This window comes from Lolium perenne, chromosome 3, assembly GCF_019359855.2.
Source record: "Lolium perenne isolate Kyuss_39 chromosome 3, Kyuss_2.0, whole genome shotgun sequence".
Taxonomy (NCBI): Eukaryota; Viridiplantae; Streptophyta; class Magnoliopsida; order Poales; family Poaceae; genus Lolium; species Lolium perenne.
This window is the reverse complement of record NC_067246.2, coordinates 84,017,701-84,040,363: the sequence shown is the minus strand read 5'-3', so window position 1 is coordinate 84,040,363 and position 22,663 is coordinate 84,017,701. Positions and strand designations below refer to the sequence as shown.

At 45.4% G+C, this 22,663-nt stretch overlaps 2 protein-coding genes across 5 annotated transcripts; one reads left to right on the top strand and one right to left on the bottom strand.

Moving 5' to 3' along the window:
• Positions 1–5,058: 5,058 nt before the first annotated feature.
• Positions 5,059–12,819, bottom strand: LOC127341763 (uncharacterized). Of its 4 annotated transcripts, XM_071828006.1 has the most exons (6): positions 12,166–12,819; positions 10,987–11,111; positions 7,206–7,282; positions 6,740–6,810; positions 6,617–6,666; positions 5,059–6,409 (listed from the first exon to the last, which is right to left on the bottom strand). In XM_071828006.1, the coding sequence occupies exons 1-3, from the start codon at positions 12,440–12,442 to the stop codon at positions 7,244–7,246; spliced, it is 441 nt and encodes a 146-aa protein (XP_071684107.1). In that variant the 5' UTR covers positions 12,443–12,819; the 3' UTR covers positions 5,059–6,409; positions 6,617–6,666; positions 6,740–6,810; positions 7,206–7,243. The 4 variants fall into 4 exon arrangements, 2 of the variants coding, with proteins under 2 accessions (XP_071684107.1, XP_051223651.2); XR_011755021.1 differs by lacking the exons at positions 7,206–7,282; positions 10,987–11,111; positions 12,166–12,819 and adding an exon at positions 7,039–7,197 and having other exon boundaries at positions 6,740–6,920; XR_007875873.2 differs by lacking the exons at positions 7,206–7,282; positions 10,987–11,111; positions 12,166–12,819 and having other exon boundaries at positions 6,787–7,197.
• Positions 12,820–13,238: 419 nt separating this feature from the next.
• Positions 13,239–18,237, top strand: LOC127341764 (uncharacterized). Its single transcript, XM_051367692.1, has 5 exons — positions 13,239–13,388; positions 13,468–13,575; positions 13,691–13,774; positions 13,876–13,953; positions 17,752–18,237. Exons 1-5 carry the CDS (start codon positions 13,317–13,319, stop codon positions 17,953–17,955), a joined length of 546 nt encoding a protein of 181 aa, XP_051223652.1. The 5' UTR covers positions 13,239–13,316; the 3' UTR covers positions 17,956–18,237.
• Positions 18,238–22,663: the final 4,426 nt, after the last annotated feature.

Here is a 22,663-nt window from a genome sequence, read left to right as displayed (position 1 = left end):
ATTGGCTGCGGCAGCCCTATAGAGCGGCCCCATTTGTCATTGGCAGCACCGCGTATAAAATCATGAAATAAAACGGCCCACACGTCAGCGATAGATGGATGGCTGCTCCGACGTGTCTCCTGACCCTACCCGTCAGCACGAGACGGTCAGGGAGGAGCTGCCCCTGTGCGGCCCCACCCGGTCAGACTAACGGTCAAGGCCTCTGACCTGACGGCTACCGGCCGTTCCAGCACTTGTGCGTGTTTCAAACTAGAGGAGGGGAAAACTGAGGAAAAACTAAGGGACTGGGGAAAACTGAGTACAACTAACGAACCAGGGGCACGAAAATAGAAATCCCAATAGTTTTTGGTAAAATTTGACATAGTTTTACTTTGTAAAAATAATATACTCCCAAATACTAGTAAGTCTTAAGCTTTGAAATGGAGGTAGTAATAAAGAAGAGACGGTAATAGGTTGCTAGGGTGTGTTTGGTAGATCGGTCCCCCTCAGATTGTGTTTCTCAGCTGAGATTTGCTCACCTCATACAAGCTGCTCTCAGATTTTTTCATGTGTTTGGTGGATTGGGCGTGTTCACCCACGCTGAACCAAGAAGTTGTTTGGTGGCTTGTATGAGGTGAGGCTGAGCCAAGAATTTTTACAAATAGGTCCCTAAAGAGAAAAATAAAAAGCAATCGGGTCCTTGGTTCATCCAACCACCGCATCGTGGAGAAATCCGGCCATGGCGGCGCGTATCTGGCGGCCGTGGCGTGGAGAATCCGGCCATGGCGGCGCGTCTCTGGCGGCCATAGAGGCGGCGCGTCTCTGGCGGCCGTTCCAGGGCTTGGAGCTAGCCCTAGCGGCGCCCGTGGTGGCGCGACGAGCCGTCCGTGGCGTGGCGGAGCTCGCCCTCGTTCGTGCGAAGAGGAGGAGGCAGGCGGGCATCGAGGAGCCGGCGGCCCCTGGCGGAGCTTGCCCTCGTTCGTGGCGTGGCGGAGCTCGCCCCTGGCTTGGCTCATCCATGGCGCAGCGGGGCAGGCCAGCGTCGAGGAGGCATCGGCCCCTGGTGAAGCTGTCCCTCGCTCGTCCGTGGCGTGGCGGAGCTACTCCCTAGCGTAGCGTGGCGTGGCGGCGCAGGACGAGGCGGCAGCGCAGGCCGTCGTCGAGCCGTCGAGGAGGCTGTGGCTGGCGTCGACAAGGAGACGCGAGAGAAGATAACATGAGAGGAGGAGGAGGAGGAGGAGGAGGGGGGAAATGAGGCGTTGGGTGGGGATCTGGGGGTCTCGCGGGACGGCCGAACAGTGTTTTGCGGGATGAGCTCGTCCCGGATGAGTAGAGAAGCTCGATTTGAGCTTCGCTCTTGGGCAGGGCTCTCGTCCGTTTTTCGTATGAGCTGGGTATTGGGGAGTTGACCCAAGCCGACCTAACAAACAACTTCTCTCAACAAAAAGTGAGATGGGGAGGGAAAATCTGAGCTCCCCGGTCTACCAAACACGTCCTAGCCCTAGGTTGATGAGATGGACTGGATAGAGAGGTAGCTTGGCACGTACAGTAGCACGTGTACTTGTTGGTCACGTGCGACAACCGTAGGAGTGGCATAACCAAATTAATTGCTCACGCACAGAGCTTGCTCGTTTTGGATATAGGGAGTACAGTATAGTAGTATATACTAGTAAGAAAGAAAGAAAGAAAAGGGGATGAGCTTATTTGGGTTCCAGCGTGCGGGCTAGCGAAGCAAGAAACAGATGGAAAAGGAATTCCCGCGCGCTTTAAATTGATCGTACATACTCCCTCCGTCCACAAATAAGTGTACGTGTGGAGTTTTCAAGATGATAAACACTCTACATCGCAGCCTGACGGGAGTCGATGCATCGGACTGATCGGTGGCCGTCCATCGCACGGCCCTCACCAGGTTGCCGCTGATTCCGCATCATGCCCACATGCACGCAAGATTATAGCTCCTATCCGCGAGATTGCTTCTCCACCATACCGTCTTTCCACCAAACAGGCGGCCATGCTTTCCTCCCCATGCCGCCATTGTTCTCCAAGGCGCTGGACCCTCCCATCCAAGACGCAACGTGCTGCTCCACCAGAATCCACATCTACATAGCGTGTTGCACCAACAACTGCATCAGGGCATGGCGGCAGATGGAAGTGCAGCCAGCAGCGTGCCATCATTGACTCCTGGCGACGGTGAGCACGGTCAATTTGATTCATAGTTCTCGTCGGCGAGCTTGTGGAGATCAATCTCGGCGATCGTATCGAGCTCAAGGATGTGCTTCGCCGCCGAGATCGCTGCATGACGCCGACCGCCTCCGCCTCTACCGCGGACCGCACGAAGCTTCCTTAATTCCCAGACCATGGATTTGACGTTGCTTCCTTCCCAGACCATGGCTTCTACGTTGCTTCCTCGCCAGACCTTAGATTCTATGTTGATTCCGTCCCAGACCATGGAATCTACAAGGATGTGATCCCCAAATTCCTACGTTGCTTCCGTCAAAGACCATGGACTATAGTAACTTCACATGCATGTGCTTCCTTTTACCAATTTAATTGCTCATGAAGCCCAAAATACAAATGATGCTACTTTGCTACATCATCAAAAATTACAGCGCTACTGGTGAAATAATGGCATGCTTCTTGCATAAGACAATTGTGCTTCACATAAACTTTTCATGAAACTCAATCTCATGTGTCCGTTTTTCATTTTTTCTGGGGAAGAAGCAAACTATAAGGAAGAAAGGCCATATATATCCCTACGTGAGTTATCGGAGCAGTTTATGGGAGCTGTTTTCGGTAGGAGTTTTTAAAAAGGAAGCATGCAATCGTGCCTAGGAGCAGTTTTCGGGAGCAGTTTTTAGAAAAGAAGCATGCAATCGATCCTGGATTGACGGAAATAGCCGCGCGGACCTTGCAGAAATCGTACGGCAAAGCTGCTTCAAATCCTACGGCTAAACATTGGTCCGATGGAAGCAAAAAATCGGGAGCCGATTCCTAACGCTGCCCTTTCAAAATACACTAGTACAAATGTCCGTGCGTTGCCACGGGTTTTCAAATTTTATTTCTCAATGCACATATATAATTTACAGCTCACTGTAAAATTCAAAACAAATCAGTGATATTATAATGTACTACAACATGATAATATCAGTCGCAATAACAAGATAACATTATTGTGCATGTGAGTTCTAAATTCTAGGTCTTCTTGTTACTCTTTCGCGGTAAGTCCCACAACATGTTCCCACAACATGTGTTCTGGGCCGTCATAACTGTCAACTTAATAACCTATCCTTTTGGATGTATTATTGTCTCACAAAACGTGGATGCTATAAACATAGGTATAACTAAAGAAATACTTTTTTTATTAGTCCAAACAACAATTTGATATTCATAAATCATGTAAAGACGACCGCCTCCTCACTCTCTCGAGCTCACCCACTTTATCGAGCTCCACCACTCTCTCGAGAAGACCGAGCAAAGATTGGTCCATGCAACCGCAAATTTGATCCGAATTTGCGGTGAAACAGACAACGTCCGCGCGTGTATGATTGTCCGCCTGGCCAAATGGAGGCCAATAATTAAGAGAGAGATGTGGTTCTGGGCACTGATTAGTCCCTGTCTAAGGAACGTGCCCCACAAAATTTGTCTAAACTTGTGTTATTTTGTTATTTTTGCTGCGCTTAAAATATACATAATTTCGCATTGTAAATTTGCATCTTAGTAGTTTACACCATTGGCTCCATGCGGATATTCTTTTAAAAAACATTTGAACACTTTTTTCGATTTTATTTTCAAATGGGGATCAGTATCCGGGACGCACACAACCCCAAATGGGCTTAAACTTACCCACATGAAAAAAATAATAACCTAAAATAGGTTACTCTAAAATATTTATTTGCATAAAAAACCTGCAACTGTGCCTATTTTTAGTTAAACTCCTGTAGCTTTATTTAGAAGATGATAACATATTTGATTGGACATGCCCAATCAGAAAATTCCAGGATCAGTTCTAAAGAAGCTACTGAAGAATATAATGATAAAGAATTTGGCGCACACATGTGCAGCCTTATTAGCCTCCATACAAACAAAAACAAATCTAAATCCCCGAAGATTTAAGATGATATATGTTCCATCTCCTTGAAAACTTGGCCACTGGCTGACCTCATTCCTTGTCCAAACTGCCATCGATTAACTACATCGTGATAATCCGTCTCCAGCTCAATATTTCTCCGTTGCTAGCATTAATCCATCTCCGCAAGCAAGGATTCAGTCGTCGGGGGCCACCGTACGTTCAGCCTTCATGCAGCAAGCAGCCCCGAACTGTCCATCCGAAAACACGTTGTTCCTCATGAACAAACACCATCACTGTTAATTTTAAAACAATTGTCATCCGGTTTCTCCACTTCTCCACGATTGTATTTGTATTAGCTTTCTCTTCGCCAGGAAACTCATATTTTATCAGTTCATTCGCTCTCCTTGGCTATTCGCTCTCCTTGGCTGGTACTTCTCTTCTCCATGTCCACGATGACAATTTTTCTAGTTTCTCCAGATGCACCACAGAACTGAAACCGCAATGCTGGATGTCTAGAACGTCCCTCACCCATGTAATAGGGTGCAGGTTAGGCACATTCAGACCAAAATAATTTCTTGCCGCTACCAGAAGAGTTTGGCATGCTCACAACGTATTAAAGCATGGTAGAAATCTTCTTTTTCATAAACACACAAAGGACAAAAACTAATGGAGATAATATATCACCAGACAAGAATACAGAAAGATCTAGAATTTTTTTTGTTTGCTAGGCTAAGATGTGAAGCCGATGAAAAATAATAATCTAATTCTGACTGGTATTCCCAAGATATCTAATCATATTTAGGTTCAACAAGAAAAAAATGATACTCTGATTCTGATCGGTACTCCCCAAATATCTGAATTCAAGATGTGGATTTTTTTTTTGAAACAGATAAACCTCGCAGGTTCGACTAAATACCGACAATGAAAACACACATAAAAGCTAATCCGTACACACAGCTTAAGTCTGTTCTACTTTATTACTCAAAACTGATAACAAGCATCGATGCAAATAAACTCAGAACAGAAGAACACCTGGTTATCTGAAACACAACATAATTGGCAGTATGACAGACTCTAATGTGCAACATAAGTTGACAAAACATATGTTGATGAAGCATCATAATATGAGGTAAAATCAAACCGAAAAATCAAATTTAAACCGTCCCAGAAAAGGATAAATTACTGAACTCAACTTGCTCTGAAGGGTTCACAACACCACACAGTATATATAGGAGAACAACACCTTATCGTCAACCAACACAAGATTGAGGTTGATTGCTGTCTGATCATCACAGGTCCTGCAGTAGTCCCATATGCGAGCAACCTCGACACTGATGCACTAATGCCTAATGGCCAGAGAAACATGAGAGAGCTCTTGGCACAACCCATTCTGAAAATAGATGGCCCAGCAAACTCTTTACTACAATCCGCATGATATAAACTCAAGGCTCCGTCAATATTTCTGTGCCCATCCTAGTGACCAGCACAATATGCTCAAACTGTGTCGCCCAGGTGCCATCCGAATGATAGTAGTCCATCCATTCTCCCATCTAACACACTCTGCTTTGTCCATTATAAGTAATAGGTCTGCAAAAAATCCAAAGAGAATGTCAACTTCATCTGAACTTTTAAGACACATACATTTCTACTTAAGATAAAAGTAAAAAAAACGTCTAGGACTACATATAAATATAAAGCTTAATTACCAAAACATAAAGACTTCCTTAAAAAGCAATGTTTTATCTTCTGAAAAATGACACATTGTCAATCATAGTCAAACCACTGAGAATTCCAGTATATCATACTTTAAAGGAATATAAGGGAAATTGTTTGGAAATAGAACTTGAAACATATACATCAATACATAGAATGCAGTACATACCAATTGTGAACGTTTGACCTTCAACCATTTGTGTCAGACTTACAGTGCGGAATGGTAGGATCACATGTCACCATTTGATCTGCAGGATGCAAATTATTAAACTTCTTGTACACAAAATGACCTGAACTCTAAGGAGTCAGAACGTCCATGAACAATCCCCCATAGGTCATTATAATCAATGAACAAAAATAAAATCAGATAAAGACTACCATAAAATAAAGAATCATAACACAGGCACCAAGTCACTGAAAATTCCATACACTTCATAAGACCATCACAGGAAAAACCTCATGTCTTTCCATCTTGCACTGACCCTCCCCCGCCACATCTGGTGTACCACTTTTTTCAGCCGATGGATGCTTCAGAAGGAGGTGGGTGCCAAATTCACTCCATGGTTCAGAGGCAGAGGTAGATGCCGAATTGAACTACACTCCCTTCTTGATGGGTTCCTGGTACGCATAATTTTCTTTGAAGGTGTCCTAGAAATTTAAAAGTACCAAATCAACTGAGAGAAAAGCAATACAAAAATAACTTCACTATAAGGTAGAACATGAGTAAGGAGTCTGTAGTGGTCCTTATTATGGTTCATCAAAGGCATGTAAGAAAATATGAGTGCATCAAACATACACAGAGATCTTTGTTAAGTAATCTTCAATTGAATGATCCTTCTACAAAAACATATTTACCATATCATTCGATGGAATGTCCCAGTATTATCACAGCAGAATATGTCAACCTGGTATGTACAAGAGAATTTTTAAGAGTTTGCACACAAAGAAACATGAACATAATATGGTTAGTTTACTAACATTCCCAGAAGATGGCATTATAAATGGCTCTGTGCAGAAAGTCGTACTGAAGTCATTGAAGATGTATTAACTGCGGTAGAAAACTCCATCAGCAGTTCAGAAGGGATCACAAGAATCAACGAACCACATAAGAAAGGTTTATATTTGCTCCTTGTCGGATCATCCAGTCCCTATACACTGACTAAACAAACACTTCAATGATACAAGTACATAATAGCATGTAACTTCAGTTTATAAATTTATAGTGTGTAACTGAAAGATCAATGGACTATCTCAATCTTCGTGTTATCTAAAATTACCATCATAAGAACATAACCTACTGCAATTATCACAAAAAAAAGCAAAATAGTATGAACATGACACTTTCCTTGCTAGTTGCAGTAACCTGTCATGCAATTAAAATGTCAGCTTTAGATATGCATACTCGGAAGTCACAATCATTTCTAGCTCATGAAAGGAAGTTATCCTCTCGGTTGAGAATAAGACAGTCCTACTACATCAGTTTCAGAGTTTCCTACTGGCATTCTGGCAAGAAACAATAACCTGCAGAAGCAAGATGAAAACATTTCAAAATAGTAGAACCATCATGAATTTCAGGGGCAATAGGATGACATGGTAAACTTGCACTGGAAAAATATTATAGTCTGCTGAAAGTTAAATTGGTTGGGGATATGTAAAACTCAGCTTTTCGTTTATTGTCTTGCAATACTACATGAATCAGAACAAAATATATCAAATAATATAATTCTTTTAGTGTTCTGCTATACTGCAATTGTGGCAACTGTACAAGCAAAAAACTGAATGTCGCTGCTAATTCAACTAAACCAGCCGACCATATTTGTAGCATACCAAATAATCGTGTGACAGGGAACCTACAAAAGAGTAAACATACCAGGTGCCTCCTACTGTGGTGTCTCTTATAAACCATTTCGACCTTAAATTAATTCCTCAAAAGAAGAACCAATAATCGATGAAAACTCAAACTTTTGGAGTTTTAAGAAATCTGGGAAGCAACAAATGAGATCGTCCTCACCAAATCAAGAAAGAAGTCAATTGTGGATGCGCGAAGGCCATGATTCTCACACGAGTTGTAGAGATTAAATTTGCCATTCAGCAAGCCAAATGAACCAGACAAGTAGTCTCCCCCTCACGCACAATTATACCCTCTGATTTCTAATGTGAATGCATGATAATATTTGCATGGTTAACAGACATGACTACATATTAATTAGGCAAATGAAGACTTACAGGGTCAGACATGGTCAGAGATGCAGATGAGGCATCTCCACGTAAGTGAGGAGCCGAGCTCCCCTTATGGCCACAGCTGCATGCTTGCACCTCGTGAGTCGTGACTACACATGCAAGACAGATGTTGCCACTCATAACAGCGTCGGCGCCCAATAAAAGTGATCGCTGTGATGGAGGGAGCCATTCTCCGACAACCAGATCGGCGTCAATGCTTTGCCTTCACAGAAGCGGTGTTTCCCTTTTTCCATAATATGCAATTCATTTTTAGCCCTAATTCCTAAATTCTTTCTGCAGCTATCCCTGCATGGGAGCATTTCAACAAACATATGGTGGGCATGGCACAAACCTGCTAGGGCCGGTGCCTCACGGATGGCTATGTTGCTCCCCGCCGCCAATAGGAAGGAGCCTGGTCCTCTTCACCCCCCTCCCGCAGCCGCTTCAGCCGCTTGACCTTCAACCATGGGAGGTCGGTGGCGAGTTCCCCGCTCTATGACGGCGAGGCACAATATAGACGAGGTGAGGGCGACGGGGAAAGAGGTGGAAGGGTGCCGGGAGGAGACGAGCGAGGCCGGTGGAGCGGCGGCGGCGGCGAGGTTGCGTGTGAGGAGGGGAAGCATGAGGGGAGGAACATACGAGGCGGCGGCAGGCGGCATCACATGTGAGTTGCGAGACTGGTGGCTATCTCCTTTTCCCAGCCAACCATCTCTTAACACTACTGAGACTCCTCGCCCCAGTCTCTGCGGGAGACGACCACGGTGTCGGGTGGTGGCGCCGGCGCACGTGGTGTAGCGATGGAGAACGGTGGCTACCGCCCGGGGAAGAGAAAGGGATTGCTGGCGGCGGATGGGGGTAGGCAGCGAAACCCTAGCTCTGTTCGCCTCTCGGCATCCAGAGAACTGCAAAGCGATGAAAAACGTCGGGGGTGGGGGCTGTGTGGATTAATTTCCCAATGTGCAAGGGACCAAAGTTCAAAATGCACAGCAACGGGAGTCGGGGTTGACGACCAAAACTTGGTCCTAGTGTGAAGGTGGGCAGAATAGGGAACACATTCCTCCTTTTTAAGTAGTGTAGATTATTGCCTCATAAAACGTCTGCAAACATAGTTATAACTGAACAAATACCTCTTTTCCGATTAATCAAAACAACTCTTCCATATTCAAGAGGATACACTTTGTTACCAAAATATAAGAAAATTACAAAAAATAAAAACCGAGTTGAACTACTACATTACTTGGCTTTGTTATTACTGAGTCCCTTGTCCGCACTATTCTCATCAGCTATTGCACTAATTAGAAAAGTTTCAGAAGAGTCCAACTTATGGACCGGAAACACAAAATCTGCTAACCTTGGATTCCCATGTCATAGTGGTTCCCACTTCCTAAGCCTGATGTTGATGTACGAACAGTGAACCCCCCACCTCTTCATCTTCCTCCATAGCTTGCTTCAAAATATTATGTTGACTAATGCCATAGCTATTATGCTCCAAATTTTAGGCTGTCTCAAATAAGATACTTCTGCTCAGTGTACTACTAAACCAGTATTAGTTTGCAATCAAAAATAAGACATGCATTCATTACATGGAAATAGTAATGAGTATACTTAGCAGCAATTTACTACTCATCTTGTGTCTTAGAAAGCAACTCGAACTTGAAAGGACAGTACAAAATATGAAGCGCCAACATGAAAGACATGGTTCAAGATAGAGAAATGTGTCACCGGCTGCTGATATAGGTGCTACAATAATCCTGAACCAATTTGTGGATGCCTTGTATCAATTATTTCCAAAACAAATTTCAGCAACTGCAGCCTTAATTTGGCTTTAGGCTTCCTGGATCAGCAAAGAATAAGACTGTTGATCCACGCACTTAATTTGTAGAATAAGCTCACTGTTATAGCTAGCAAATAAGATGGAATATCCAACTTCTTTGGCAAGAAATTTACATGAATTGTATTACCAGCCAGGGAAAATGACCTTGATGAAGGGTAAAGCGGGGGATGGAATTCCATCAACTGGAACGTGACCCGTCTGCGCAACATGAATGAGGCTCTCCCTCCTGGACCTGGACAATCAGCGCCGAGACAGATGTAGTAGCAAGGTTGTCCCAGCTCCAGATCGGGACGGCGTGGGCCTCCGCAGGCTTGGAGGCGATGCCGACCACACCGGAGCTCCAAATCGCCGCGGAGATGGGTTGATGACTTGCACACGCAGGCGGCCACCAAATCGATCCGGCCGCAACGCAGATCCAAGCAGGGACAACGAAGGAGAAGCTCTGATGGCAGAGGGTGGTCACAGAGCAGATTCTGTAGCGACGTTGCTGGAGCATGACGAGAAGGGGCGGCCATGCCAAACCATAGCGCCACCTCTCTTTCTTCTCTCCTTACGGGATCGGAGAAAACCGAGAAATAACGACGGGGTCAGATTAGTTGGGCTTGGCCCACTTGGGCAGGTGCGGGGCGATTGGAGATGAGCGGACGAAGCGACCAAACGGGGCGACGTGGTGGCACTGGTGACCGGAGGAAATAGAACCAGTTCTTCCTTTTAATATAAGTAGAGATTTAGCATGTAGAATAATGTGTATGTTGCTTCAGGTTCACTTCTGAATGTGTCCATCTTAATTACCCATTTCTAGAACAGGTGTGACTGAGTTGATAGAGCTCTGAAGACGTTGGAGCAGGAAGTAATTACCAAATAAAAGACATATTCAAGTTTACTTGAGCTCTCTTGCATCAGTTTGTGTAAATCAAATGGCTGCACATGTGGTCCTAACAACCTTATCTGTTGACAGCCTATATGATGTTAACATTATTTAATATACTTCTGCCATTGAGTAACACATCAGTTTTAACCTGAAGCAAATTACTGTGCATTGCTTTAAAATCTTAATTTCACGAAGCCCATAGAGGGAACCTTAATTTCCCGCGCTTGTATTTTCACTGATACCTAATATTCGCATCGAGAAACTCCCATGTAAACCCAATTAGAGACCAGAGGAACTCACAGAGGCAAACTTGCGCAGATCCCTCTCCTCCTGCATCGCCTTAACCGCCTTCTTCCTAGCCACAACCACCATGACGTGGTCCATGGCTTGAAAAATATTGCATTGGCCTGCTAATGTTACAAGGCCTGGAAAACAAGAAGTGCATCACTATGAACAGACAATGTGTTTACCACCCTGAATATGGAATTTCTGCTAACTGAGCATCAAAAGGTATTGAACTTTAGCAAGGTTTGAAAATGGAATGTTCTGGATAGCTAATCCCACATAACACCACATATGTGGTGCTAACTCGCTCAGTAAGTTAGATGCATAAAAATGACAACTATGTCTTGCAATGCGACAAATCAGCTACTCTAAATTCTCAAGATTAAGCTGAATGTTCTATAATTCTCTTGCTGTCATATATTACTGCAACCAACTTCACACATCATTCTACAGAATGGTTCCTAATGCCAAGCTTTTTTTTGTCATGAAAAACTATTTACCAAGGATTTCCGAAGCAATAAAAAAAATATCATTACTTTACAGGCATTGATTTGTAGGCTTATTTCTTACACTAAAATAACAGTATTCATTTTTTCTCCTCATTACAATATATTTACCTAAGAGATCAAATATCTGAAAAATAAAAAACTCTTCTTTGAATATTCGGAACGAAAACAAATGTGCTACCAGTGATTTGTTGATGCCTTCATGTGAAGCAATTTTCTCCAGGACCTATGCGTCCGATGGCCCTGACATCGGACCCTGACTCTTCTGTATGGTATATGAAATCGCAGTTATCAGTTTAAGACTACATTTTTGGCAGGAAGGTTTTACATTTTTCCTTGCAGTTTCTACTGATTCATTTGTCTTAATGCTAAGTGCTAACCATTCTTTTAAAAATGCCTTAAACATATTGCAAAATGCTGGATTAGTACTCACGAAAAAGGAATCATGCACCAATTCTGTACCCAGCACAACAACTACGAAACCAAAATCCTATTCCAAACACATGTGAAGTATGCAACTGGGCGTCCACAAAGTAGCAGCAGATTGCGATGAGGCACAAAACCGATGATACATCTAGTTTCACCACAGCAGAGCTGAAGAGCCATCAAAGTACGCTACCCAATCCAGCAAAACAAGCCAAGCAAGGTTACTCACAGGCAAAACAATAAGAAAGGCAAGATTCCTCACCAGCAAAACAAATCAACCCCAGGGTCCAGATCGGGCGGATCTCTGGTCCGAGCAGTGCCGAGACTCCTGGAATCGTGCCAACCCTCATCACTTGTCTACATGGATCAGGGTGGTGCCACGAATCGGGGAGGTGGGCGGGGGGGATCAGGGCGCGGAAGCGGTGGTAAACCCCAGGAGAAGCAGCCTGGGGATCTTGATGCTGACGGATCATCTGGAATCGATACGGTCCAACTGGCTCGGCCATGGGGTCCGGATACGAGACGAGGAGAACATGCATCTGGCGTGGGTAGTGGATCTGGTTGGATAGTCATGGGGACTACATCCTAGTCCAGCGGCCCTATGGTGGCTGCCGTGCCGCAGACATTGCTCGAGATGGAGTGCTGGTCGGACTTTCAGTGCGATGCATCAGGCGCCATGCTAGGTTGTTGCCATGGCGCGCGCGACGGGAGATGCAGTACACGGCGCAGAGAGGTCTCGTGAGGCGGAGCGGTGGATGAGCAGGCCGCAGCTGCCGGCGGCACCTACCGATGGGATGGCCATCCTCTCTCTCTCTGTGGCGATGGCGTCGGAGGACGATGGGACGGGGCGGGGGCGGCGGCGGCAAGCCCTAGCACTGCCGCTCACATCTGTGCGGGTATGGGGAAAATTGACGCCCTGGCATACGTACGAGTATGTGATTTGTGGGAGGGTAAAAAGGTCTTATTAAAAATATGTTTGATGAAAATAGCGACCGGAGGAAACAGAACACCTTCGTTCTTTTTAAGTACTACTAGTAGAGATTACGAAGTGAAGTAAAAAATGCATTGAAAAGATCGGGTCCTTCACCGCGCACGCGCATCTAGCAATTGGCGGCGACCCAACGATGGAGTTTGGTGGACCCAACGACCGTAACGACCTTGGAGCCAACCTCGACTTGACGACTTGTTGACTCTCCGCGCCTCAATTATCGGCTCGCCGTTGCAACCGAAGCCCAGCACGAAATGTAGGTGTCCAAGCAGGGCCTAAATCCGGCCCAGCCCAGCACGACTCTCTTCGGTCTCTCTTCTCCGTTTCCCCTGCAGCAGCCTGTGCTCTCCCCATTCTCTTCCTCTTCCGTTCCGTTGGCGACTTCACCTAGCAGCGACGCGAGCAAAGCCCCAGCCTGCGACGCCATGGCCGCAGCGCTCCGCTCCCTCCGCCGCCATCGTCTCCTGCCGTACGCGCTCCTCGGACCTCTCCCCAAGGTAGCTACCAACGCTCTGTCGCTCTCGATTTGTTTCGTCCTCGTTTCGTCGCCGACCAAAACCCTTGTCCCCTCTTCAGCTCCACGCCGCCGCCGCTGCCAGCCTCCCTTCGATGCGCGGCGTGAATTCCTCTCCCCCTCTGGTGTCCTCGGTTCTCCGCCGCTACTGCTCCGCCAGTACTGCCAGAGTAAGGGACTCCATCAGCCCAAGCTGTCACCTTTTCATGCTTTCTGTCCATTTCTGATTTCTCTGCCCTCCACTGACCAGTCTGCAACTCCTCACCGCAATCGCGCCCCACACAGGGAGGAGGCACCGCCATCGGCCTCGCGCCCGTGCGTCAAGCCCACTTCTCTCCGATGCCGATGCGCCACCACGGCTGCACCAAGGTACGGCTGTTCCCGTCTCTGAAAGAAACCGGGTGTTGTTTCTTTGTTTGGTGAATTCCTGCCGCGCGCTAACCAGAAAGGGTTCCTTCCACTACGGATAGGGAGCCGCCCCCTCCGGTGTCCCTTCCCTCCGGCGTCGAGCTCTCTACATGCCCCGTCGTGCGTACTACCCTCCTGAGGTAACACACATCACTCGTCAATGCTACTACGTGGTGATTTCTGTATCTTATTAGGTTCCGCTCTGCATATTCCCCTGGTTGGTTTGAGCCGGCCTTAGATACATATAATTGGGTAATTGGGTGTTCTGAGGATTCTAAATCAAGCGGAAAACGCATTATTGTTTTTTTGATTAAAAGGGGCCACACGGCCCCCAATTTCATTAAAGAAATTAGAGTCTGTTATACAACAAAACAAAAACGGATACTCCAGCAGGAACCTCTGCTACTCAACACACCACTACCACACAGGAAATCTAAAGCCGGAGCAAAAAGACTAAAACTTATTACAACTTCTCTCTTTTTTAGGAACTAAGGTCTAAGTCTTTTCATTAGGAGCACATAGAGAGACTCCAGGGGTAGACAGTAACAAAGACATGCAACACATAGTCGAAATCCATCAACCGTCGCAGATTCTTCCTGTTACAGGAGCCCATCCGTGTCTCCTCCCAAAAACTTCTTTTGCAATTCTTCGCATCCGCTCAGCCACCCGCGGCACGGTTCTTCTGACCTTTTCTTTCTGAAGAATGTTCCAATCATCCAAGAGACGGCACATGGAGAAGATAACATCAGTAGGGTTATTAGGCATCTTCCTTTGAAAACAAGAGGAATTTCTTGTTTTCCATAAATTCCAAAGTAAAGCCGTAGTACCTAACATGACCACTACTCTATCCACACCAAAAAATTCCTGTAACCAATTCTGGCAAAGATCATAAAAGTTCTCAGGATTCCTCTCTATCCCTAAAGCACAACTTGCTACACTCCAATTAAATCTCGCCAAGGGACACTCAAAGAACAAATGATTGATACTTTCATTACCACCACAAAACTCACATAAGATACTCCCTTTCCAGCCTTTCTTAGCCAAGTTATTCTTGGTTAAGATTCTATTCTTCACAATTAGCCAAATAAAAGCTTTGACTTTAAGAGGTATTTTCATCCTCCAAATCATTTTGTACGGGAATAAAATACGTCGAGCTATCAAATAAGTGTAAAGAGATTTAACTGAAAAAGCCCCAGATTTGGTTAAAGTCCAGCTAACTCTATCAGGTTCCTCGGTTAGATTAGTTCTTCTACAAATATCTAAAATCTTGTTCCACATTTCTAGGGATTCGCCATATAAACATCTTCTAAAACGAATGCAATTAAACTCTTGAGCAAACACCTTAGCTACTGTAATCTCATGAGTAAAAGTCAAATTATAAATCCTTGGAAAGACCACACACAATGGTTGTTCTCCAACCCACACATCTTCCCAAAATCTTGTTTTACACCCATCTCCCAGAATCCTTTTACAGCAGCTATAAAAAATATGCTTAACTCCCATCAATCCGGACCAAAACTGCGAACATCCTATGTATTTTCTATCCTGAGTAAGGGTTCCTTTTTTCAAATACTTAAACTTTAGTACCTTCTGCCAAGTCCCTTCTTCATTCTCTAAGCGCCACAGCCATTTACAAAGAAGACTTATATTTTTAACATCTAAATTAGTAAGACCCAGTCCACCCTGGTCTCTAGGTTGACAGACATCCGCCCATTTAACAAGGTGGTATTTTCTAACCCCGTCTTTTTCTTGCCATAACACCCGTGCTCTAAAGAAATCAAAGCGCTTCAAAACACCTTTAGGAACACGAAAGAAAGACATCATAAAACCTGGTACATTGCTCAAACAAGTCTCGGTTAAAATAATTCTACCTCCAAAAGACAGTAAACCCCCCTGCCAACAGGGGCATTTTCTCTCTACCTTCTCCTCAACTGGTTTCCAATCAATTCTACTAATCTTTTTATAGTGTAAAGGCATACCTAAGTAATTAAAAGGTACCACCCCGGCTTTGCAAGTGAATATATACGTATATTCCTCTTGCCTCTCCATGGCTGAACCAAAACAATAGACTTCACTTTTCATGAAGTTTATTTTCAGACCCGTCAAATGCTCAAAAATACACAAAATAACTTTTAAATTCCTAGCATTCTCCAAATTGTCTTCAAACATAAAAATCGTGTCGTCTGCATATTGTAACAAGGAAAGACCCCCTTCATACATTTCCGGAATAAGCCCAGAAATGAAACCTTGTTCCTATGCTCTCGACACCAAAACGCATTATTGTTTGTGATCCAAAAGATATTTTTTCGATAAAGGATGCTTTATTACTTTTGAGAAAGCAATTACATCCAGCCTCTGCATAGCCAGGATGCACACAGCTGTTCAAAGAGTCTGTAACCAAAAATATAAAAAGGAAAACTAGGCGAAATACATATCGGAACGATGAATCATAAATCTGTATATTGTTTGTGATCCAAAAGATATGTGATGAAGGATCAGGGATTCAGGGGAATGAAGACATCCATTTAATTATCCAATTTAGTTATACATTTATTTTTATTTTAACTAGATGTGTAACAAGCTTTTAATTAACTCTTCACCATAGCTGCTTGAAAATTGATACACATCACAGTAATCACAAAATGGGGACTTGGTTACTGTACACAAAGAAGCTTGTGGAGTAGATACTACTACTACCTCTGTTCCAGAATATAAGACGTTTTGGTAGTCTACAAAAATATCTTATATTTAGGAATGTCGGTCGTTCTTAGGAGTAATTCGCAACCGCCCTCCTGGAGACGTTTTGGATGAGCTAGATCAAGAAATTTGTGGTTTGTATTCAAATGGGAATAACCTTGCACCACACAGGAAAATGCCTAGTGTTTCAAGCATGAACTTCCAGAACCTGAAGCCGTCAATGAGTTCTAGATGCCTCCTTTCATTTTACATGGAACACGGATCCTCTTGTGGGAATGGGATTGTGAATACAATCACCTTCTGGTTTTGTTCCCTTTTTCAGAGAAAATATCATGTTGTAAGAATCTTATACTGAAGACAGTCTCAACAGTCCATTTATGATCTTGAATTTTATCTAAGCGACTGTACTGTCATGCACACATGGCATTTCGTTTGTGTTTTGTGTTCACACGGTTGACCACCCAGGCAATCAGAAGCAAAGCACACCTTGGTAGTTCTGTATTCTGAGCTCTTGTTAGCAGAGCAGAACCTGTAGGACATCCAGCTCATAGTGATTACCCGAGTTCCCTTATGTTCGTGTTTTAGCTGCCAGTGATGAACCTTTAACATGATTTTTAACTTCCCCAATCTACTGTGGCTGCTTCATCCATATTGAGTTCGATGTAGATCAGGGGGAGGCCACTAAGCTAGTCTGTCTTAACTCTTTTTGCTCATGTTCATTTTTAGGCTCCATCACATTATGCCCATATGGATTAAATCGATCTACTAATTGAACAGTTTTGAATCAAACGTGATACGTATATGTAACTGAATTGAGCGCAGCTGAGTAAGTCCCTCACTAAGTCACTCTATTTCTTGCATGTCCAAAAAGGTGCAAAGTAGCTTAAAACCTTCAGCTCACTGTCTATCTGCAGGGAAATTCAATTGTGTGGGTTTTCCCCGCGTTGTGAGTTACTCCCTCTATTAGTCTATTCCATCATATAATATGTTATCACATCCAATACATGAGTAAATTTGATGTGATAACATCTTATATTATGGGACAGAGGAAGTAGTTAAATAACCAAACCAAGCATGCTATCCTTTAGGATCCAAGCACCCTTGACAGCTACAGATTAAAACTAAGCACACTTCCAATCCTCAAATTGTTTCAACCCCACATAACTTGCTTGCTCGTGCGTGGGCTTCAAAGCTTTTAATTTCCAACAGCGCATAACATGTTGTTTTATTTTCTGCGGCAGTTCAACTCTCTGCAGCAGTGCAGCGACGAGGAGGCTGCATGTTTTCTGCTCCAAAAGCTGCAGGCCATTGACAAGACGTTGGAGCAACTCAAGAGGGTCCTGGTGTTGCAGGCTTTCCTTGTTGTACTGTTCTTGCATCTGTTGTTCCGGAAAGTGGCAGCCCTTGGAGAGAAAATCGGCAAGCTTGAAAGGCGCCGATACTGAGAGTCGCGGCCGAGCTCCAAAGGTTGTAGGGTCAGGTGTCCCTACTGGTGATGGTCTCGCAAGCACGATGCTCGTCAAATACTCAGTGTTGTCAAGTGCATTGTGCCGGTTTTGAATTGGGTAATGAAACTAATCCGGTTTAGGAGTCGATCTTGACTTGTTTATGCATGCACGGACGCAGCCCAAGTGTGAATCACTGAAATGTTATCCCATGAGCGGCGCCGTCAATCATTGTTCTGTCTTGCATCGATTTCTAAGTATGTGCTTGCTTGTTACGAACTATTAGATGGATTTGTTGTGAGTCTAATTGGGCAAGCAAGCAAAATGATGCCCACATCAGATTCAGCAGAGAATAGAAAGGCTCTGAAACTGAGAGTCGCCGACCCGAAAGGTCATAGGCTCAGGTGTCTCTACTGATGATGATCTCGCGTGATGCTCACGAAATACTCGGTGTTGTCAAGTGTGTTTTGCCGGTTTTGTGCTGGCTAATGAAACTAATCCAGTTTTGAGGTCTTGACTTGTTTATGCATGTGTGGATGCAAGTGCCAAATGGTGTCTGAGATGGCTGATGTTGTTTCATTTGTTGAAATGGAACAGGGCGAAAAGCATTTTGATCTAACAAAAGTGCCAAATGGTGTTAAGTGACAATCACTAAAATGTTCTCTCATGAGCGGCGATGTCAATCATGGTTATGTTTTGCATCAATTTATAAAAGTAGGTTTCAGCTTGTTATGGACTAGATGAATTCTCCCCACGGGAGAGGAGCCGCCCGCATGCACGAGAGAGGAAGAGCTGAGGTAAGCTTGTAGCAACAGTGCTACCGGTTCGGGCAATATATGACCTTCCAAGGTTCCCGGAAGCGAAGTCGTTACTTACAGTTGCATTGTTAACAGGAGACCTATGGCAAGATCGCCGAATTGGGTGCTGGTACCCACAAAAAGGTGTTTGACCTATTTTTGAAAAAACCAGTGTTTTGTAAAGGTTCAACACATAAAATAAACAAAATTGAGTTCTTATATAGTTAAAATAAAGTAAAATGCATACACTCCAAATAAAGTAAAGTTTAACCATAGGTCTAGAGTGAGACTCATGCAACACCTCCTTTGAGCGCCCACAGATGCTCTACCGGATGTTTTTGTAGCCGGTGATGAACAACTTCGTGACACATCTCCTGGTGCATGGAGAGGAGGTCAACAAATTCCGTAGGATCAACAATGGCAAGAAAAACATGGTGATCATACGGATGATCATCCCTTGATGACGGATCTCCACACTCACTCTCGATGACTATGTTGTGCATGATTAAACAAGCATGTGTCACCTTCTACATCTGGTCCTGAGACTAATTTAGAGCAGGGTACCAGACAATAGCGAAAAGAGATTGGAGCATGCAGGTACAATATGCACGGTCGGCAAAATAATCAGCATATGGCATGTCATGACCCTGCACCCTCTTCCTTTCCTTTCTCTTCCTTCTCCCAAACTTTGAACCTCCATGACTAGGTGTGGGGCAGCATTGTTCAGCTCAGTTGCTTGCAATTGTAGAAGGCAATTGAAGAGTGTCAATTGCTCTTCTTCATCAGCGGTGGCATGGACTTCTGGCCTCTTCCATGAAAGCATCATCATCTCGTCATCGCTATCCATGGCCTATTGATGAAAAAGTGGATCAATTAATTGACTGAACACTGGTGGGATCAACATATTCTAGCAATTGAAAAGGGTCGAGCACCTTGCGTGCATGTTGGGGTGTGAGTTCATCGTGAGTGGAGAGGGATGGTGGGAGGAGCTACGAGAAGGACAACCGAGGCGGCGAGCAGAGGTTGGGGTCGGTGTAGGCGACGATGAACTATTGGAATCGAGAGGGGGTGGCCGTGGCAGTGGCGGCGCTTTGGCGAGGTTGGAAGAGGTCTCGCGTAGGCAAAAGACGGGGAAAAATCGCTTTGGTCAATTGCTAGTGGGGCCCGCCGGTTGGTATCCTACATGGCGTGGGCAACGGCTTCTGTCAGGCCGCCCCCATGCCTCGGGGTTCTTCTAGATGCGTCAAACTGTTTTATGGGCTGTGTCAGACACAAGGTCTTTGGTGCATGAAGTTGCGTGTGTATTTTTTGTCTGGTGTCCTCAATAGCCTTTTGAATATCATCGGTCTATTTGCATCGGGCCGCTCGACATTGCTCTTATAGCATATCCTAGCTTGTAAAAGAATTCTACAAACTTCATTACGATTTTATTTGGACTTAAGAGATACGTAGTACCATATATCATATCGCGTGAAACAAGACACATATAAGAGCATCTCCAACAGGCGCTAAAAGGCCGCGCGGCAAAAGAAACTGCCGGTTTGGCGCGAGCGAGCGCCCGCGCGAAGCTCCAGCGGACGCGGGAAAAAAGCGCGCGCTAAAATCTTTACCCCGCGCACGTTTGCGCTATTCCGCGCGGGAGAATTGCCACGTCCGCTGCCGCGCGCGCTATAAATGCGACACGCGTGAACGCGCCAACGACCTGAACTTTCCACGCGCCACTTCGTCTCTGCGCCGCTCCGTCTCTCTCCCCACCTCTCCCTCTCTCCCGCCGACGATCCGCCTCCGTGCCTACGATGCCTCCGCGCCGCCGCCCTGCCTCAGGCTACCACGACGTTCGGGCGCGGCCGAGCGGCCGGTTCGACGCGGAAATCCGCTCCGGTGACGAGCGGATCCGCCTCGGCACGTTCGATACGGCGCACGAGGCGGCGCGGGCGTACGACGCCGTCGCCTGGCGAGTCGGCCGCTCCCGCCAGACCATGAACTTTCATGATGTCTTTACTGCGGGAGCAGGCGGAGATGCTCGCGCCGCCGGTCATCACGCGTGAGCAGCAGCGCCGACAACGGAAGCTGGAGCAGCACCTCCTCATCGCCGAGCGCGACGAGGCCCTCCGCCTCGAGTGGGCTCACCGATTCCCCAAAGACGTCGCCGCCACGGATGCTTTCTACGCGCAGAAGGAGGAGGAGAAGGCGGTGGTGAAAGCGAAGAAGAAAACGAGCCACGAGAAGCGCCGCGCCGAGTCCGCGGCGAGGGCCGAGAAGGCGGCGAGGAAGGAGGAGGAAAAGAAGAACGGCGTAGGGCCGTCCACCATCGTCCTCTCCTCCTCCTCCTCCTTCGAGTGGACTACGACGCCGGTGTGGGAGACGACTCCGAGCACCCACTCCTCGGACTACGACTGGGAGTCGGAGTAGAACTAGTTTAAATTTGTCAAATTTCGTATTTTCATCCACTATGTCGTGATGTATCGTTGAAATTTTAATATATTTCGTATTTTCGATTAAATTTTCATATTTTGTTTGATTTATTTTGAAATTAAACGGTCGAACTAGCCGTTCGCGACGCGCCGCGCGCTGCAAAATAGCGCGTCCGACGGAGGTGCTTTTTTTGCGCCAACGCGCGCTGCAAAATGGAGCATCCGACGGAAGAAAACTCGATCCGACGCGCGCCATCGAATTACAGCACGGCGGCAGCGTGGTTTAACGCGCCAATTTATAGCGCGTCTGTTTTTTTTTTTTTTTTTTTGAAATGTTATAGCGCGTCTGTTGGAGATGCTCTAAGGAGGTCATCGGCACAAATCAGGAGGCACATGTAACGGACAGATCTTGATCTCGGTAGGGGTGGGAACAATCGTGTCCCTGTGTGCAACTTGTCCGTCGATCGGAACTCGAAGCTGATTTTGATTGGAGTCCTGGCGGAGGTTAGCCTTGTCTACCTCACCGATTCGGCTCTTATAATTAGGAGGCCATATATGTAAATAACTATCGCAGCTAGGGCTTCAACTCGCAGATCACAATCTAATCTAAAAGTCTCGAGGCGAGAAGATCGAGATAGCAGGACCTATGGAGCTCGTGCAAGTCGTTCAGGAGCATCAGCCGTCAAAGATGCAAAAGGAGGACTCGAAAGACATGAAGATGCAAAAGGAGGAGGAGCCAAAATCGAAGATGCAACAGGGCGTCCGCAAGGTTATTTGGCTGCTGGGCATGATGGCGTTGCTTTACACTTCTTTGTTTTGCAGACTTGTCACATCCGATGGTCAACCTATGGATCCTCTTCGCGCTAAGCTCTTCGCATGTGCCCACTCCATTGTTATCTTCGTCGTGTATCTTCTTCGTTAAACAAATGTCTTCGATTTTGTTATCCGCCGGTTGCATTGTTCTGTAATGCATACGCCTTCTGTGGTTTAGTTAATTCAGGAGATTTCTATTTGTAACTAGAATCGTTATCTTTCAATAAAATGCAAAAGAGCGACGCCTCCCAGGCCCCAGCTAATGAGTGATTACAGTACAAGACAACACTACTGTGTGTGCAGCACTTGAAGAATATGGGACTATAAAAAGGTTTACAGTTTCTGGTCAGCGCAGAGTTGTTCTGAGGGACCGATCTACTCTTTCTAAACAATGTTTGTCAAGTTCAGAATTGGCGCTGCCTCAAACCTGCACACATGCTTCGCAAGATAGCTGGGGAACGTCTTGCCAAGTTTTAACCAAGATAGGATCAGTCGGGTTATTTTTTCAATAAAGGGAATATATTAATATCGAAGGATAACAATTGTATCCAGCCTCTGCAACAACCTGTAGGTAGATAATTACCTACCACCTGAGGAAATTATGTTCATATGCTAGAAGAGTGAAGAAACAAATTACTTGTAACTGTGAATGAAATTAATCTGAAGAATGGTGCAAACAAAAAT

Bases quoted from the DNA above. Each gene is read 5' to 3' on its own strand.
- LOC127341764 (XM_051367692.1), top strand. From the start codon at position 13,317: ATGGCCGCAGCGCTCCGCTCCCTCCGCCGCCATCGTCTCCTGCCGTAC. The intron at 13,775-13,875 runs GTACGGCTGTTC...CACTACGGATAG, and splicing joins GCCACCACGGCTGCACCAAG to GGAGCCGCCCCCTCCGGTGT. The intron at 13,954-17,751 runs GTAACACACATC...TTTCTGCGGCAG, and splicing joins GTGCGTACTACCCTCCTGAG to TTCAACTCTCTGCAGCAGTG.
- LOC127341763 (XM_051367691.2), bottom strand. From the start codon at position 12,442: ATGCATGTTCTCCTCGTCTCGTATCCGGACCCCATGGCCGAGCCAGTT. The intron at 11,112-12,165 runs GTGAGGAATCTT...CTTGTTTTCCAG, and splicing joins GGGGTTGATTTGTTTTGCTG to GCCTTGTAACATTAGCAGGC. The intron at 8,092-10,986 runs GTGAGTTCCTCT...TTGCATGTGTAG, and splicing joins ATCTGCGCAAGTTTGCCTCT to TCACGACTCACGAGGTGCAA.